Source organism: Rattus norvegicus, chromosome 5 (assembly GCF_021556685.1).
Source record: "Rattus norvegicus strain SHRSP/BbbUtx chromosome 5, alternate assembly SHRSP_T2T, whole genome shotgun sequence".
Lineage (NCBI taxonomy): Eukaryota > Metazoa > Chordata > Mammalia > Rodentia > Muridae > Rattus > Rattus norvegicus.
The window spans coordinates 135,738,949-135,759,222 of record NC_141538.1 but is presented as its reverse complement, the minus strand read 5'-3'; the positions used below and the strand labels follow the sequence as shown (position 1 = coordinate 135,759,222).

Sequence of the window (20,274 nt, the reverse complement as noted above, 5' to 3'; positions counted from 1 at the left end):
CCCTTTCCTGGCCTCACTGAGAACCAGGTATGCATATGGTATACACTCATACATATAAATTTAAGGTTTTAGTAAAAAAAAAAAAAAAAAAACTTATACAAGGAGTTCAAACTATCCCATGACCATAAAGTAACCTTGATTGTTGTTGTTGTTGTTAAGTTGGTAAAGGAAGTCTGGGTATGTGACCCAGTGATAAACTACTTGCTTAGCATGTGGGAAGTCCTAGGGTCACTCTCCAACATAAATGTATTGGTGAACCTAATTAAATAAGCTGAACAACATACTTGAGTAGATTTTTTTTTAACAGACATGGTCAATAGCTGTATTAAAAATGTTTTTTAAATGTTTAGAATCTCTATTAGAGAAATTCAAATAAAAACCACAATGAGCTCTTCTCTCACACTTGTTACATAGACTATGATCAAAAGGATGGAATTGTGGACAGATATGAAGACTAAGTGGTATCCACATTGCTAGCCCCCTCACCAGTCAGCTTAGTACCTAGGAGGAGTTCAGGATCTAATGTCTGCACTTTTAGCTTTGTGAGAAGTCTTATTAAAGACACTGGCTAGAAATGTCACGAAGAGGCTTACTGCATGAACTTGTGTGCATCTTCTGGGAATTCCACTGTTCTTGAAGTGTGATACAGAGGCAATTTTCTTGAACTATGGCAGAATTGTAGTTACTGTGTTCATAAGGCCTTGGCCTTCTTTAATGAGATAAATACCTCGGCTGATGGCCCAGGAAATAATGATAGAATGATTGCTAGGCAGTGTTAAATGATTATGTTTACTGAGGAACCGAAACTGGGAAGTGCTGTCCAGGAGAGATAGATGGTTCTCCATTTGACTTGACTCTGAATGGATTGTTAGGACGACAGGCTGTTCTGCTACCCAGCTCAGGTGTCTCCTTCTGTTTGCTCAGAGAGTGGTGCCCTTTAGACACCAGTGTACGCCGAGAAACCATGTGAAGGGCCAAGATAGCTTAATTTGTAAGTAGGGATCTTCCAAGTCTATAGGGTTTAAAGTAGATGACCTGTAGCCATTAAGAAGCTGACTCATAAAACTAAAAGTGGGAAAAAACCCTGGAAAACACTTGAAAAGAACTTACAAAGTAGATGGAGTGATAGCTCTGGGCTTAAGGACATTTGCTACTCTTGGAGAGGACCTGAATGGTGGCTCACAACTATCAGTAATTCCAGTCCCGGGTACTTGCTTTTTGACCTCCACAAGTTCCAGGCACATAGATGGTACACATTTACATATAGGAAAATACTTGCATGCACAAAGTCTAAATAAAATAAAATGCTTTTCAAAAGAACAAACAAGCCACAGTGTGAAGAGGGGTAGAGGAGCAGGGCAGCAGCTTCCTGGAGCAAGGTGTTGTTGCGATGGAGTCTGAGGCACATGCAGGTGACTGCTGAGGAGGTGATGGTGACAGTGTATGTCTACGATGGCCAGCTAGACATAACCAAGAACACGTAGAAGAGGCATAGGGAGTGGAGGGCAACTCTTAAACACAGAGAGAGTTTGGAAGTAGTGCCCCATTATTGTGGAGGCATTCCCTCCTCTCCCATAGTATCTTTATAGCCCATGCTATTCATTCTCCTTCTCCCTTGTCCTTCTTGTTTCTTGAGTTCTATTGTGCTGAGCTTGTCTCCTTGTTTATTCTTTTAAAAACTTCCCGTAAGTAGTTAAGTCTTACTCTGTAGTTTTGCATTTATTTTTTGATGACCTGTTATTACTTAACAATACAAAGATTTTTTACCTATTATAAAGCAATTTTATTTATTTAATTTACAATGCAGCCATTGTTCCCATCTCCAGTCCCCCCTTCCCACAGTTCCTCATCCTATCCTCTCTCACCCCTGTCCCTGAGAGGATGCTCCCCCACCACCAGAACTCCTCCCTCCCTGAGGCCTCCAGTTTCTCAAGGATTCAGCACACCTTCTCCTACTGAGGCCAGACCAGCTACTGTGTGCTGTCTGGTTGGTGGCTCAGTGTCTGGGTGCTCCCAGGGATCCCGGTTAGTTGAAACTGCTGGTCTTCCTATGGGGTTGCCCTCCTCTTCTGCTTCCTCTGTCCTTCCCTAATTCAATCACAGAAGTCCCTGACTTCAGTCCAATGGTTGGGTGTAAGTATCTGCATCTGTCTCAGTCAGCTCCTGGTTGGGCCTCTCAGAGGACAGCCATGCTAGGCTCCTGTCTGTAGGCACATCAGTAAGTGTCAGACCTTGGTGTCTCTCCATGAGGTGGATCCCAGTTTGGGCCGGTCACTGGACTACCTTTCCTTCATTCTCTACTCCATTTAAGACAGGAACACTTCTGGGTCAGAAATTTTAACTTTGGGTTGGTACATCTAAGGTCATTTAATTACCTACAAGATAATCTCTTGTCATGCAGAAAAAAGTTTTTTCCAATCATTTCAGTAGTTGCTTCCTTGGCTGCTAAGGCAGTCGCATTTAATTGTAGCTTAAAAGAGCAGCTCTGAGTTAGAGGCTTGTTAAATTCTATACTTTATGGGCCTGGTCAACACAACACAATTGTTGCAACGAATTTTTGTGAATAAGTTGGTATTGCAATGCACCTTCTAGAAAGATAACTAATGTAATAGTATTAATCTTTGTTTTCTAAAGTTGATATATTTTCATGAACCCACTTTCTTGTTATTTTTTAACTCTTTATTAAATCAGGACTTTAAGGGAAAGCCCAAAGAAAGATGAAAAGCAGTGTAGAGCAAAGAGAACTCTGCATATAAACCTGTTGGTGGGAATGTTCAGTTGGATCAGTTGTTTTGGAAAACATTAGTTTGGGGCTAGAGAGATGGCTGAGCGGTTAGAGCACTGACTATTTATTCTTCCAGAGGACCTGAGTTTGGTTCCAAGTAGTCACATGTTGGTTAATAACTGTCTGTTTTAAAGAAAATCAACAGCATATTTTTTTAGAGGAAAATGTTTGGTCCCTTAAGAAACTAATTAAAACGGGCTGGGGATTTAGCTCAGTGGTAGAGCGCTTACCTAGGAAGCGCAAGGCCCTGGGTTCGGTCCCCAGCTCCGAAAAAAAAAAAAGAACCAAAAAAAAAAAAGAAAGAAACTAATTAAAACAAACAAAACAAACCTATGAAAACTAAACATAGAGGCAAAGCTGTCATTTGGTACTAGCTAGTTGTCTGAGTTACCTTTTTTCTGCTGTGACAGAGAGTCATGACCAATGCAACTTGTAAAAGAAAGCATTTGTGGAGGTGGCTTACAGTTCCAGGTTGCTCCGAGTCCATGACCGTTAAGGTGGGGAGCATGGCAGCAGGTAGGACGGCACATCCCCAAGCAGGATACAGAGAGAGCGAGCTAACTGGGATGGCCTGAGCATTTTGAAATCTCAAAGCCCACCCTCAGCGATACACTTATTCCAAAAGGCACATCACCTAGTCTTTCCCAAACAGTTCCACTTACGGGGACCAAACATTCAGATGTATGAACCTTGATAGGCCAGTCTCATTAAAACATCTTGCTAGCATTGGACTGGGCTGCATAAAACAGGTATGGTGCAGGTCTGAAACTTACACAAGATATAGGCAAGGAGATCAGAAAAGAGTTTAAGGTCATCCTCTATTAGATAGCCAGTTTGATGTCAGGGCTACATGAGACCTTACCCCTCCTCCAATAAACAGTGGCATTATGAGGTTGGAGACTTAACCCAGTTTGGTGATAGAACAGTTGCCCAGCATGTATATAGGTTTTATTTTATCTCACTGTTTTATGCTTATATCAAAGTATCACATTGTACCCTAGACTGTGTGTACTGTGTTAAAAACCTGGTCCAGGAGCATGTGTTAGAGTTTATCATCTCTGTATTCCCTTACCTGGAGCAGTTTTGCTTTCTTGGTGTTGATGTCCTTGACACTCTAGAAAACCAACACCAGGCCAGACGGTGGTGCATGCTTTTGATTCAAGCATTTGGCAGTAGAGGCATGCAGGTATTTGTTATTCAAGACCAACCTGGTCTACAGAATGAGTTCCCCCTCAGCCAAGGCTACACACAGACACCCAGCCTCAAAAAAATCGAAAGGAAAGGGGGAAGGAGGAGAGAAAAGAAAAGAAAATCCTGTGCTCGCTTCGGCAGCACATATACTAAAATTGGAACGATACAGAGAAGATTAGCATGGCCCCTGCGCAAGGATGACACGCAAATTCGTGAAGCGTTCCATATTTTTTGAGCTAAACAAAGAATTCACAGCTGAGGAATGCCGAATGGCTGAGAAACACCTAAAAGAAATGTTCAACATCTTTAGTCATAAGGGAAATGCAAATCAAAACAACCCTGAGATTTCACCTCACACCAGTGAGAATGGCTAAGATCAAAAACTCAGGTGACAGCGGATGCTGGCGAGGATGTGGAGAAAGAGGTACACTCCTCTATTGTTGGTGGGATTGCAGACTGGTACAACCATTCTGGAAATCAGTCTGGAGGATCCTCAGAAAATTGGACATTGAACTGCCTGAGGATCCAGCTATACCTCTCTTGGGCATATACCCAAAAGATGCCCCAACATATAAAAAAGACACGTGCTCCACTATGTTCATCGCAGCCTTATTTATAATAGCCAGAAGCTGGAAAGAACCCAGATGCCCTTCAACAGAGGAATGGATACAGAAAATGTGGTACATCTACACAATGGAATATTACTCAGCTATCAAAAACAACGACTTTATGAAATTCGTAGGCAAATGGTTGGAACTGGAAAATATCATCCTGAGTGAGCTAACCCAATCACAGAAAGACATACATGGTATGCACTCATTGATAAGTGGCTATTAGCCCAAATGCTTGAATTACCCTAGATGCCTAGAACAAATGAAACTCAAGACGGATGATCAAAATGTGAATGCTTCACTCCTTCTTTAAAAGGGGAACAAGAATACCCTTGGCAGGGAAGAGAGAGGCAAAGATTAAAACAGAGACTGAAGGAACACCCATTCAGAGCCTGCCCCACATGTGGCCCATACATATACAGCCACCCAATTGGACAAGATGGATGAAGCAAAGAAGTGCAGACCGACAGGAGCCGGATGTAGATCGCTCCTGAGAGACACAGCCAGAATACAGCAAATACAGAGGCGAATGCCAGCAGCAAACCACTGAACTGAGAATAGGACCCCCGTTGAAGGAATCAGAGAAAGAACTGGAAGAGCTTGAAGGGGCTCGAGACCCCATATGTACAACACAACAATGCCAAGCAACCAGAGCTTCCAGGGACTAAGCCACTACCTAAAGACTATACATGGACTGACCCTGGACTCTGACCTCATAGGTAGCAATGAATATCCTAGTAAGAGCACCAGTGGAAGGGGAAGCCCTTGGTCCTGCTAAGACTGAACCCCCAGTGAACTAGACTGGTGGGGGGAGGGCGGCAATGGGGGGAGGGTTGGGAGGGGAACACCCATAAGGAAGGGGAGGGGGGAGGGGGATGTTTGCCCGGATACCGGGAAAGGGAATAACACTCGAAATGTATATAAGAAATACTCAAGTTAATAAAAAAAAAAAGTTTGCATAAAAAAAAAAAAGAAAATCCCGAACAGTTATTTGAAAGAACAATCAGGTAGCGCACACTTCATTTTTATGGCATTACTATGAAGCTAGCCTTGATTTGAATAAGGTGAAGGCTGTTTGTTTTCAGTGTAGTTATGTTTAAAAAGACTTTACATTTTTTTAAAAATTGCAGTTTATTTGTGTTGACCACTCATGCCACAACATATATGTGGAGTTCAGAGGTCAACTTGGAGAGGTTGGTTCTCGATTTCTTCGTCTTGCTGGTTCTAGAGATAAAATTCAGATCATTAGTCTGGGCAGCAAACCCCTTTGTCCACAGAACTATCTTACCAGTGGTTTTAAATCTTTTCCTGGTTGACAAATATCTTGTGAGAATGTTTGTGCGAATCCCTATTCCTAATTAAATTTAAAAATTTTAAAATATCTTCATCAGGATTTGACACATTGTGTCACTCTGCAGACTGGCCTGCCGAGCATGTTTGAGGTTCTGGGTTTGAGACCCAGAATCAATGAAAGATAGATGATAGACAGACAGTCAGACAGACAAACAGACAGTTAGATAGATAGACATAGATAGTTATGTAGAATAAGAACTTTGCCCACTGATTTTTAGTATTCATTGATGATTGATGGCTTTAAATGTATTGATACACTACTTGGGTTGCTAAATATTTTTCCACTTTAGAAAAACTTTCCTTTTGTTAATTTTTTCACTTTCTGTATCACAGAAACATAATAGATTGCTACTTTACTTACTGTGGTATAATTTGTTCTTTAAAATACTTTTACATTTTATTTTACATCTATAGATTTCTTTGTCTGTATACCACATGAGTGCTGTAACCATAGAGGCCAGAAGAAAGTGTTAAATCCCCAGGAACTAGCTTTACAGACAGTTGTTAACCACCATGTAGGGGCTGGAAATCTAACCTGAGTCCTGTTAGCTGCTAAACCATCTCTCAGCCCCATAACCTTTTATATCCTTATATGTGCTGGTGCTGAGTTATACTATTTGGTCCAGACACTTTCTTCATGTTGGCCTTTATGTTTTGTTTTTGTTTTTGTTTTTTTTTTTTTGATATATGATATATGTGTCATTCTTGTGAAAACTTTCTTTTTGGTCTCATAAAGTAGTTTGCGTGGCTTATCTTTTGACTTCCTGTCACTAGCCCTTGCTTTAGGCATTCTGTAGAATGCTTAGTTCCTATGAGTAGGGAATGTTACTTGTAATATGTGCAATCTTAAAACTCTTGGCTTACTTGATACCACTGCTTTTAATTCTAGTTCATTCCAATTTTATTTATTAGTGATTTCTGTTTTTGTGATTCCTTTTTTTTTCTTTTGCTAATGAGAACTCTGCACCAATTGTCCTCAATATTGTTACTTAAATTCTTTTCAGTTTACAACTAATCTTTTGTACCCACCTGACCATGTGTGGCTACAAAACTTTCCTTATCTTGTTGGTTGCCCAGCACCTCAAGACACACCAACACTGTTTCCTCTAAGTAGATAACATCTCAACCTCTCTGTCAACTCATTCCAAGTACGACCTTCCCTCGTCCACACGGAGATCACAGTGTCTAATAGTCCTAAGCTGCATTGTTAAGGAAGGGAGGAGAGAGAATTCAGAAGTGCACTGAATGTATCACAAGTAAGTGAGAATGTGGCTTAGTGGTAGAAAGCTTGGGAAAATACGGCTTTTAAGATGTAATGCATGTTATAAAGCAGAACAATTATAAGTAACCTAGTAGTTTTTACTACATTTAGAAAAATACACACAATCAAAATGTAAGACATTTCCTTTTCTTGGGAAGTTCACTTTTACCCATTTGTATTTAATCTTTTATTGGATCTAGCCCTGGGCAACAGCTGGCCTGATTTTATTTTATTTTAAGACTGGATCACACTATGTAGTCTTGGCTGGCCTAGAGCTAGCTCACCCTGTAGACAAAGCTGGGCTTGAACCCATAGAGCTCTTTCTGCCTCTGGAATGCTGGATTGGAAGATCTGTACCACCACACTCAACTTGAACATTTCACATACATGTAATTGTTATAGTGCTTTGATTCAGGCTTCTTTCATTTGATGTAATGATTCCACAGTTTTATCATATTGAACATTATTCCCTTTTTGGGTAGATAGTATTGTGTTCAGTCATTAGTTGGTAGACATTTGGATTTTCAATTAGGAATATTACACATGATTACATATGTTCTTTCTGTGACTATCTGTATATACCCTTTTCTGTCTTCTCTTTGTCTAGTCTTTATAGACTAGATCCTACTTAAAAAAACCTTCTATCCTGTCATCATGTGTATTAGGGAGGGGCACTCAAGAGTGTGAGGATGCCAGCTGGGCAGATCCCCTAGAGCTGAAGACACCTGACATTGGTTCTGGAAACCAAACTGTTGTCCTCTTCAAGAGCAGCAAGTACTCCAATTGTTGAACCATTTTTTCCAGCCCCTTTCAGAAAGTGGATGAAGAGGCTGGTTTGTTAAGACAGGAATGCTTCCTAATAGGTAGCTCAATTCAAGGAGAGCTGCTACTAGCTTTGGAGAAAAGGAATTTGGGGCTTCCTTCTAGATTCTCTGATTGGTAGCCTGGAGAATGGAGAGGACTCTGGCTACCTGTTGCTATGGAAATACTTTAATTTGTTTTAAGATTAGAAAAATTGGCCATGCTGGAGCCACTATTTCTGAGTAACAGGGATATCTCTTGGGGGTTATTGTAGATGAAAAGAAATCGACATTATTCCTATCAAATTTGTTAGTATAATATGTCTGAAGAAGACAGTGCTCCTGGGAAGTAAAGATAAAGGAGAACAGGTCATATACAGAAATGGGAGGAGCATTTGAGTAGTTTTAAAGGAGTAAGGAGTTCTTACTACATAATGTTGAGAAAGGACATCCTAGATAAAGGGAAGATTCAGTACATTGTACCTACTAGCTACTTAGAATCAGTAGCCTTTGGAAGATTTTGAATGGCGGGAAGGTATTTAACTTAAAGAGGTCACTAGCAGGCTGCATGTGTTAGGAATAGAGAGGAAATAAGAAAAGAGGATAAATACGAGAGGGAGGAAGAAAGAATATTGAAATGATCTGTGTAAGAGAAACAGATGCACTGGTAGTGATTATTACTATATATGTTTAATAATACCTCCATTTATTGGCAAGAAGTGTTTTTTTTTTTAACCCATGTTCCTATCTTGGTCTTAACAAGTACATCATCTTATTACTGCACTGTCTGAAACTGCTCCAGGTTCTCTATCTTGTTTACACTGACTGGAACAAAAGAGGTCTTTTCCCGACCATAAAGCTAAGTGCTCCAATAGGAAGTAGGCCACTGGGATTGGAAGTTCAGAGGTGCTTAAAATTGGAAGTTCAGTAGAGTGTGCTGTCCAAACTGTGTACTGCTTCATAATTTGGTGATGTCTTAGAGACTGTATGGGGTACCTGAGACCCTGTTCCTCTGTCCACTGAAGTAGTCATGGTGAAATGCATGTAAGCTGAAACGCTGGGCCTCACTCCTACTGACCAGATTTATGTAGTTAGCAGCAGAGCATCAGTTCAAAGAACTTTGAGGCTACTCGCCGTTGTCTGGGTTAGTATACCCACCTCTTGAGACACCAAGTCCTTTCTTCTCATTGAGATGAAAGGAAAAAGTCTTGATCCCCTCCTGATCATGGGGAAGTGGCTAGAGCCTGTTGAAGGGGAAAAGCCAGCCTTGTTTTGGATCTCAGCTGATCGTGGCATCTCTACCAGAGCATCTGACCTTTCTTCTCCCTTGGGGAGCTCACAGATTAGCCAAGTGAGATTATGTGTACCTCTGTTACGGGACATGTGGCCTAGAAATATGATCTTTAGTGTTCTATATTTTAAAGTTTAAAGAAACAAATATAGTTCAACTCAATTATTGATTCCTTAAGTTTCATAGGATTTTAACTTCAATAAAATAGTAAGTTTAGATATAATTTTATTTACATGTAACACAGGTAAACATTTATTGTCTTTATTTTAATTCTTATAGCAAATCATACAATATGCAGTGAGCAAAGCTAGCATGAAGTCACTGTCCTTGATGCTCAGTCTAATGAGAAAACAGACAGCAAGATGGATACGTAAAACATTTACTATTTAAAAACATTTACTATTTTCTGAATGCCCTTGCATATTTGTGCCACAGCACACATGTGGAGGTCAAAGGACAACTTGTAAGAGTCAGTTCTTCCCTTTCACTATGAAACTCAGGCCATCCTGTCAGTCATAGCGGCAAGCACTGTCACCCTCTGAGTCACCTTGACAGCTCCCCTCTTCCTCTTCTTCCTCTTCCTCTACCACCTTTTCTTTTTGTAATATAATAATAATTCCTTTTAGAAATAGTCTTTTTTTATTGGATGTTTTAAATTTATATTTCAAATGTTATCCCCTTTCCTGGTTTCCCATCCACAAAACTCCCTCCCCTCCCCCCCCCTTGCTTCTATGAGGCTGTTCCCCCACATACCCACCCATTCCCACCTCCCCTCCCTGACATTCCCCTACACTAGGGGGTCCAGCTTTGGCAGGACCAAGGGCTTCTCCCATTGATGCCATCCTCTGCTACATATACAGCTGAAACTATTGGTCTGTCCATGTATACACTTTGGATGGTGGTTTAGTCCCTGGGAGCTCTGGTTCTGGTTCGTTGGTATTGTTGTTCTTATGGGGTTTCCAACCCCTTCAGCTGCTTCAGTCCTTTCTCTAGCTCCTCCAATGGGGACTCAGTTCAATGCTTGGCAGCAAGCATCCGTCTCTTTATTTGTCATCCTCTGGCAGAGCATCTTTGGAGATGGCTATATCAGGCTCCTGTCAGCATGCACTTCTTGGCATCAGCAATATTGACTGGGTTTGGTGGTTGTATATGGGCTGGATCTCCAAGTGGGGCAGGCTCTGGATGGCCTTTCCTTCATTCTCTGCTCCAAACTTTGTCTCTGTATTTCCTCCTATGAATATTTTTGTTCCCCCTTCTAAGAAGGACTGAAGCATCCCACTTTGGTCTTTCTTTATCTTGAGCTTCATGTGGTCTGTGGACTGTATCTTGGATAATCTGACCTTTTGGGCTAATATCCACTTATCAGTGAGTGCATACCATGTGTGGTGGGAGAGAGAGAGAGAGAGAGAGAGAGAGAGAGGGAGAGAGATTGGGTTACCTCACTCAGGATGATGTTTTCTAGTTCCATCCATTTACCTATGAATTTCATGAAGTCGTTGTTTTTAATAGCCGCGTAGTACTCCATTGTGTAAATGTACCACATTTGGTACATGTATTCTTTTTTCTATTGAGGGACATCTGGGTTCTTTCTAGCTTCTGGCTATTATAAATAAGGCTGCTATGAACATAGTGGAGCATGTGTCTTTGTTATATATTGGTGCTTTTGGATATATGCCCAGGAGTGATATGTTGCTCTATAATTATAAATAATAATGTCTTTTATCTCGCACTAGATCTGGCACTGTAGAGCCCCAAGATATCTGGTAGATATTTTCATCTCAGTTAGCAAAGCATCTCACCCGCTTTGCTCCAACCCATATCACACTGCCAATGGCTTCTCTCTGAGCCTGGCAACAATCTCTCTACCATCTAGTTCCCAAGGCAGGTTGCACCATGCCAGACATACACATCCCCATTCCTAGTGTCTCCAGCCACCACACACTCTCTTAAATTCAATTAAATCGCCACATGAAAGAACACAACACAGTAACCTCTGATCCAGTTGATAAGATATAATTGCCCACCTAGACATACAAAGCCCTGTACACATCCATCCCTTAAGAACATTCATAACAACCTGTGAATGTGCAGAGAGGAATCTTAACATCCGCCTCCGTGTTCACTCGGCTGCTTCTCTTCTTCGCTTCCTCCTCCTTTCTAAAACTTTTCTCCCACCCATCCTTCCTTCTAGTCCAATGACAAGCATTGTTCTATCTTGTACCTTCACCTGCATAATGCTATCATCCTGCAGTGGTATAGCTGGGTCCTCAGGTAGTGCAATGTCCAATTTTGTGAGGAACTTCCAGACTGATTTCCAGAAGGGTTGTACCAGTCTGCAATCCCACCAACAATGGAGGAGTGTTCCTCTTTCTCCACATCCTCGCCAGCATCTGCTATCACCTGATTTTTTTATCTTAGCCATTCTGACTGGTGTGAGGTGGAATCTCAGGGTTGTTTTAATTTGTATTTCCCTGATGACTAAGGATGTTGAACATTTCTTTAGGTGCTTCCCAGCCATTTGATTTTCCTCAGTTGAGAATTCTTTGTTTAGCTCTGTCCCCCGTTTTTTAATAGGGTTATTTGATTCTCTGGAGTCTTCTTGATTTCTTTGTATATTTTGGATATTAGCCCTCTATTGGATGTATGATTGGTAAAAATCTTTTCCCAACCTGTTGGTTACCATTTTGTCCTAATGACAGTGTCCTTTGCCTTACAGAAGCTTTGAAGTTTTTATGACGTCCCATTTGTCAATTCTTGATCTTAGAGCTTAAATGTTCTATTCAGGAAATTTTCTCCAGTGCCCATGTGTTCAAGGCTCTTTCCTACTTTTTCTTCTATTAGTTTGAGTTTATCTAGTTTTATGTGGAGATCCTTGATCCACTTGGACTTGAGCTTTGTACAGGGTGATAAGCATGGATCGATCTGCATTCTTCTACATGCTGACTGCCAGTTGAACCAGCACCATTTGTTGAAAATGCTATCTTTCTTCCACTGGATGGTTTTAGCTCCTTTGTCAAGGATCAAGTGACCATAGGTTTGTAGATTCATTTCTGGGTCTTCAGTTCTATTCCATTGATCTACCTATCTCCATAACAATACCATACAGTTTTTATCACTATTGCTCTATAATACTGCTTGAGGTTAGGGTTGGTGATTCCCCTAGAAGTTCTTTTATTGTTGAGAATAGAATAATTCCTTTAAAAAATGTCCTTTTAGGGGCTGGGGATTTAGCTCAGTGGTAGAGCGCTTACCTAGGAAGCGCAAGGCCCTGGGTTCGGTCCCCAGCTCCGAAAAAAAGAACCAAAAATAAATAAATAAATAAAAAATGTCCTTTTAAAATATTCTAGTAGTAACATGAGATTTGTATTTATAATCATGTGCATTTCTAGTGGTGTCTTTGTGTAGTCATCCGGATTTTCATCTGATATAACTTTCTTTTGGTCTAAGGGTCTTCATTTATATAATTCTGTATTTGGTTTATTTTTGAGAACGATTCCCCACACACAGATTTGCTTGTGTGTCTGTAATACCACAAGTGCACAGGTTCCTTCTCAGGCCTGACGAAGGCATTGGATTCCACTTGAAGCTGGGGTTGCAGGCAGTCATGAGTCACCTGATGTGGGTGCTGAGAACTGAACTCAGGACCTGCGGAAGGATAATGAAGTGCTTTTACCCACTTTCCCATCTCACCAGCCCAAGGAAGAGGCTTGTAATGCAGCTCAGGTTGCCTATAACTTGTGATCCTCCTACTTCTTCTGCCTGGTAGAAATTTTAGGTATTAAAGCAAAAGATCAGTTCACAAAAGCAAAAACAAAAAATAGGAGTCCACAAACCGAAGAGCTTCTGCACTGCAAAGCCAGTATTCAGGCATGCTGAGCTTTTCCACTAAGTCCACCATTTGTCCAATGAAAGTTAGGGTTGGCATTAAGTTGGTTTAAAGGCGATTGACTGTTTGAGCATAATATGTGAATTAGAATTTGGTTTTTCTTTAAGAGACATCTAGCAGTATTTAAGCAAAACACATATCTTCTTTTTCATACCTTTCCCATTCTCTGGGATCTTGTGTCTGTCATTGAGAACCCTGTTCTTCTCTCAGGACTTCAACCTTCCCTGGGGACAGCTGCTTCCACTCCCAGCAAAGACTCTTTCCTTTTTCTTTTTCTCCTCCTCACCACTTCTTCCCAATTTTTTTTTCTGTTTTTTTCTCTCTTTTTCCATAGCTCTGTTCATTCCAGTCACAGACGTTTTATTCCTTACTATGTTCCTGGCACCTGTTATAGGGCCTTAGCATGTCAGAGTTAGTCCATGCAGTGAACATAGATTTCTTTGAACAGCACACTTTCATAATGTCTTTTTTTATTAATTAGACAAACTCATTTGATCAGTAATGCCAACATCCTGCTCAGAAACTTTGCAGGCTTCAAACCTCACGAAGTCCAGCCCTTCTCTTGCTTCTCTATACTCATCAGCTTCTTCAGTCTCTCACTTTCTTTTTCTTTTTTTTTTTTTTTTCTTTTTTTTTTTTTGGAGCTGGGGACCGAACCCAGGGCCTTGCGCTTGCTAGGCAAGTGCTCTACCACTGAGCTAAATCCCCAACCAGTCTCTCACTTTCTAGTATCTGCTGAGGTCTCCATGTGCAGTCTCTAACCTTTACTGGCACTTTGGGATCATCACCCTGGACTCTTGTACAATCCCTACCTACTTGTAAATGACATAAATTTCACCATCTTCAGTTTTTATTTTATTTTTCAGTCTTTTTATCTTATTGTTTTGCCTCTTTTAATCTACTACTTTCTTGTTGACCAAGCTGGTCTTGATTGTGCTCTGCCTAACATGACGATCTTGTCAGTTATTGGGGGATTGTGAATATGGTGAGTGGTGGCAGAATATGGTGGGCTGGCTTGCCAGCAGGCTCGGCAGACTTCTTAATGCCTTTTTGCTTTGTTTTTCTTCAGAGTGTTTTAAATAAAAAATGAACTGGCTTTAAAATACATTTGTAAATGTTTTTAAATAAGAAATATGCCCTAAAATGCCTTTTCATCATGATTTAGTTTTCCTGATCATAGGAAAAATAAGTCCATTGTTAACCTGTAAGGAAATTCAGTTTTATTGAAACAACTCCAAAATAAAGATGTTAGATAATTTATCAATTAGTTATTTGTAAAAGTATCTTGACAGACTGTAAATTAGCTTCATTTTTTAAGAAAAAACATTGAATTTGTGAGATAAATGTGGGATCATTTTATGCATTTGCTTGTTTATTCATGTTCATAGTCAAACTCAAGGCCTTGTATGTGCTTGATGAATGCCCCATACCAGCCTAAATAAAACAATACTTTTACACATGCTAAGTTTCCACGTTAAGTTTACAATTTAGAACAAGATTGTTGGTCTAGATAGGTTCTTCGGTTTCTTCAGGAAGCAAACTTAGCTCTGGAAAAATGCAAGTCAAGACAAAAGTCAAGGCACTGGCAAAAGTTACTCCAAGGTAAAATGAGCTGAGTTACGAAGTCTTCAGTGGTTCGCACCGTAATTGGGGAACAGTGAGTTTAAAGTACTACATTGTTCAGTCAAGGAATCGTGCTACTCAGGTTCCTCTTCAGCCAATCTGGATGCCTGTAAGTGACATTTTGTCTTTATTGCAGCTGTCGGACGAGTAACCGCAAGAGCTTGATTGTAACCTCTAGCACATCACCCACACTACCAAGGCCACACTCGCCACTCCATGGCCACACGGGTAAGTGCTGCAGATTTTGAAAAGTTTAATAAAACATTTCCACAGGCACCAGGTTCTCTCCTACTTCTTACATTTTGAGTTTAATATTGTCTGACTAATGCCTGTTATTAAAATGGCAAACATTACCTTGGTTACCTTGACCAAGGAATGCCACAAAGTCACACCATGCAACAGTTCTATTGCAAGAGATTCATTGGGGAAGTGGGTGAAGGTGAAAGGCCATCTTGGATTGGGGACATGAGAGAGGGATAGAGACAGACAGACTGGGAAGAAAGAAGACAGAAAAGGGGGTAGAGGGAGAAAATGAGAGCTCATGCAGTGATGTCCAGAGGGGCCTTTAAAGGAGCGCTTGTGCTGCTAGCAGCTGAGCTGAAAGGCAGGCTGGAGGAACGCCAAGTTTACAACACAAAGAATTCATAGGCTCTTCCTGCGCGAGTATGTGTACATCCTTACGTATGTTACTCTTGTACAGATTGTGAAGCCACTTGGTCGATGGCCCCTGTTCTAATGTTATCTATCACATATGGCTTGAGTTATCTTGGGTCATATGATAACCATCCACTAAAATTTTGTCCTACTGTGGACTGACGGGTCCTTGAGATACAACACACATGTCTATTCACTCCAGATAGGGATCCCATGATAGACCAAAGTACAGATACCACCAAAGTCCAACTTGGAGATGAGACAATGAGTTGTATTGGAGTTGCTTATAGAAACAGAAATGGCTCAAAGACAGGTGCATCTCCAAAGCCCACCCCAGCTCAAGTGACAGCTCACAAAAGCTGTAAACTCAGCACACATGGGACAGGCTGCAAGTAGCTCAACAGGTTGGAGAGTGTCCCTTCCAAGTAACCTAGTTAGTTTAAACCTCCTTTATACAGTGTCATTGGTTTTTTGTTTCTTTTAGGCAGCTGGTCAGGTCTCAGAGTTGTCCTTATAGCATGACTAGTTTGAGAGTCTTTTTATAGCTTTGTTTGATGAGGGGCTCTCAGTTTTTATTGTTTACTCTGGCAGGCAAGGCCCTAGTTAATCTGGTCAGTTTTAGGGACTTCCTGAAGGTATTTTGAGTTGTCCTGCTTAAGGAGCTTCCTTTAAGAATGGAATGTTTTTATCTTGGAGGAAACTGTTACACAAACACCTGCCATAAGGTCTCACAGAGGATTTTCCTATATTGTAAGACTTCCATTAATTTTTCCACTTGAGAAAACAAAATATAAGGGATATTTGCTTCATATTGACATTGATTTTTACCTATTATTTCTGTAGTCGGTCTCAGCTCTATATAGAACTTTATAGGTAGTGTAAGAGCTGATTTATTTGCTTCTGATTAAGGGAGATACATATTTGTAATGGAGTTTGCACTAACTCAGGCCTACACTACTTACTAGGAGAGGGACAGAGACCTTATTTAACTTAGCCAGGTGTTTTGTTCTAGACTTGTATCATGAGAGTCAGACTTACCTTTGCTGCAGGAATTGTTGTAGTATCCTGTTTAGAGCAGAACCTCTTAACATAGGGTTAATGATAATGGGCAGGTTGGAACAATAGGAAATTGTTCAAAGATTGCTTCCTAGATGTCTTAATTGCTGGGTACTATTAGCCTAAGCCTGACTTTTGTCTGTCTTTAATTAGTAAAAGGGGACATTAATTACTGAAACAAGTGGATATCATAGGCTTAAGCTTGGTCTAGTCTTGTGGACTTCTCTTTTTCTGATGGTTTACTGAGTCTTTGAGTAAATATCAATACGCTAAGAGGGATGCTAATTAAATTTCATCTTTGGAAAAGGGGATCATCTGAAAAACTTACTTTCGAAGACACTACCAACTGTAAAAGGAATTAAAAATATATTTGGCCTTTAAATAAAGCAAAGCTCTCTCTTTTTTCCTTATATAATTCCCTGGGGCTTTTTTGGTATGTTTGCTTGTGTGCATGCATGCATGCGTGTGTATTTAATGGGTTCTGGCTTCCCTTGAATTGCATTTCCACCCTAGAACTTTGTAAAGTTTCAGCATATGTCTGACCTAGATTTTCATTATATGGAAATAAATTTAACTCCTCTAGTTCCCATACAGAGCTGTAATGTAAGTACTTGGCTATAGTAATAACCAGTAAGTTATTTTCTGCTGGTGAAATGGGTCAATTCAAGCCAAATTACAGTCTATAAAGATAGGTTTATTGGGAAGCAAGTTCACTGGTCCCAAGGAACATGAGGCTGGGGGAAGTTGTTGCTGGGAGGAAGACAGAGGAGAGAGGCAAATGTCTGGTTTATATAGGAACGTGTATCTGGAGGATGGGAATCCCAGACCTTGGGCTCAAAAGTTCAGGGCAGAGGACAGAATATGCCCTGTAATGGGTAGGGACTAAGATGCTGGGATAACCTGGAGGCCAGATCCACCTTGTATGTAAAATGTGCACCTCAGCAGTTTGTCCTGGGTCTGAATCTCAACAATTCCTACTGGCTACTCCTCTCTGAGATGATTATCCCTAGATTTCTGACAGTTTAGGAATAAGGCTTCCTTACTCGAGTGATTCTGATACATGATCTTTTCTGCCTGCCTGGGTCTTTGAAATTTAACTCTATGAGTTAGTATTTATAACATGCCTTGTAATTCATAAATTTTTCATACTCACCTTTCAGCAAACCATGGCAGAAAATTCAGAGAGAATAGGCATGAAGCATATGCTTTGGTCGATTGTAGACTGTACTTAACCAGCTGTTCAGAAGCAGCACTGGTTGTTCCGTACAGATCACACTTGGTATCTACTAAGTTGTCAAACACTACACATCTGAAATTTCTAAGTCCTATTTGCTTTGCTAGTAAGACTTGAATCTCTTGAATAAAAAAGATCTGTTAATTTGAAAGTAACTAAATAAATTATGTACAGTTCAATTTAGTATTAAGTGTCTTTTTCATATTTAAGTTATTTATCTAAGTATGGGCATGGGTATGCAGGTGCACAGAGGGCCAGAGCTGTTGAGTCCCCGCTGTAGTTGGGTTTGCAGGTGCTCTCACCCAGAGTCTTCTGAAGTGAACTTAGGTTGTGGAAGAACAATACATGCTCTTAACTGCTCAGCCATGTCTCCAGCCTGGGGTGTTATATTTTCTATAAACAGGTACAGCTTAGTAAGACTAGTTCAGTAGGTACTTAGTTCTGTTTTTTTGGGGGTTATTTATTTGATATCTTGGGGGGGGAGAGCAGGTTAGGGATTTCATCCCAGGGGTCTCTGTAAACTAGTGTTTGGTTTTGTTTGTTTGTTTGGTTTTTTTTTTTTAATAATCCTTATTTTTACATTAGTTTTAGGCTAATAGCAAAACTCTACAAGATATATACTCTGTCCCTATACATGTAAAGGTTCTCTATTGTCAGAATGGAACGTTTGTTGCCCTTGGTAAACCTACATTGATGGGTCATTATTACCCAAACAGCAGTTTTGTATTTGAATTTACTACGGATGATACATACTAGACACGGCTATGACGACACCTGCTGCCATTGTGGTTCCATACAGAGCATTTCTATTGCGGCACCTGTTCTGTTGATTGTCTTCAAATGTTGAGCTGGCTACATTCCTGAGACAAGCCCCACTTGGCCATGGCATGTAGTTCTTTTTAAGTAAACATTGCTAAATTCAACTTGCTAATAATGCATTGATAATCTTTGTATCTATTTATGGAAGGTAATAGTCTGTGGTTTTGTTTTTATGTTTGTCTGATTTGGGTAAGGTAAATGGTAGCTTGAGAATGAGCTGTGATTATTCCTTCTCCTTCTTTCCTTTGGAAGAACTTGTGTAGAATGGGGATCATTTTTTTTTTTTTTGAAATGTGCACTTGAAACTGGTGCTTTCTGCCTTGGAAGATTATTAATTATTGATTCAAGATCTGTGATAGATTGAGACCTGTCCATATTAACCTATTTTTAAATGAATAGTTTTATCAAATTGTATCTTTTATAAAATTAATCCATTCTAATTGCATTACGAAATTTGTGGGTATAGAATTATTCATAGTATTTCTTAACTAATGCTTTTAGTTCCTGAGACCCTTATGATACCCAGCACTTAATTTCTGTTATTAGTAATCTGTGTGTTGTTGACCCCTACTTTGACAAGAGGGTGATTGTTTTGTCTTTTCAAATAACCAGCTTTAGATCATATTGATTTTTCTCAATTTTCTTATTTCTAATTTTATTATATATCTACATTTTGTTTTCTTTTGCCTGAATAGTTAATAATTTAATTTGCTTTTTTCCTAGTTTGGAATGAGTTTAGATTATCTGTCCTGGTGTATGCATAATGCTCTCAGCTACTGACTGCTCTGCACTCACACATTTTGATAAATTGTGCTTTTGTCTTTATTTTGTTCAAAATATTTTCAAATGTTTTTGAGTATATAATATATTTGGAGATTTTTTCCATCTATCTTTCTTTTATTGATTTCTTTTTTTTTTTCCTTTTCTTTTTTTCGGACCTGGGGACCGAACCCAGGGCCTTGTGCTTGCTAGGCAAGTGCTCTACCACTGAGCTAAATCCCCAACCCCTCTTTTATTGATTTCTAATTTCATTTTGCTCTAAGCAGATATGGAATGATTTCTGTTCTTTAACCTTGGTAAGATATATATTCTGGTCAAGACTGTAGTCTGTTTTGATGAATTTTTCATATGATATGGTATGGAGATGTAATAGTTGTATATCTGTTATATTCATATGATTGCTATGATAAACTTAACTACTCCTCTTTTCTGTCTTCTGGATATGCCATTCCTCTTTAAAGGACATTAAAAATTGTAACTATTATGTCATCTTCCCTCACCCCTGGTGGTGTTCATTTTTGCCTTATACATTTTGATGCTTAGTTATTTGGCAAATTCACTTTAAGACTTGGTACACTGAAGCTGGAGAGATGGCTTGGGGTTCAGAGCACTTGCTGTTCTAGCTGAGAATCCATATTTGGTTCCTAGCTATCTCTGGTTCTCGGAGATCTAGCATCCTCTTCTGGCTTCATTAAGTACTAGGCATTTATGTAGAACACATACATGCTTGCAGGCAAGCAGGTAAAAACACTTGTACACAAAATTTTTTATGAAATAATAATTGCCTGCAATGTGTTGTTTTTTTCAACAAGCAATGGGAATAGAACCACATGCTAAGCCAAATGCTTTTTTTAATGTAGAATTCGGTTTCTTACCTATATAATTTTTCTTTACGAACTGCTTTTTAACTATTTCTTTGAAGATAGATTT

The 20,274-nt window shown here is 39.8% G+C and overlaps 1 protein-coding gene, 1 long non-coding RNA gene and 1 other non-coding gene across 14 annotated transcripts in view; all 3 read left to right on the top strand.

The window, feature by feature from the left end:
• The window catches only part of LOC148005993 (uncharacterized), a 1,435,680-nt gene that overhangs the window by 1,157,209 nt on the left and 258,197 nt on the right, over positions 1-20,274 (top strand). The window lies entirely within an intron of this gene.
• Mast2 (microtubule associated serine/threonine kinase 2) overlaps positions 1-20,274 on the top strand; it is a 139,375-nt gene that overhangs the window by 79,215 nt on the left and 39,886 nt on the right. For all 12 annotated transcript variants that reach the window (XM_087549550.1, XM_087549549.1, XM_087549548.1 and 9 more), the window contains 1 exon segment: positions 14,938-15,029. In XM_087549550.1, coding sequence (XP_087405676.1) covers positions 14,938-15,029 — 92 coding nt within the window.
• On the top strand, positions 4,102-4,208 carry LOC120103379 (U6 spliceosomal RNA). The gene has a single exon (XR_015621555.1). It is a non-coding gene; the product is annotated as a U6 spliceosomal RNA (small nuclear RNA).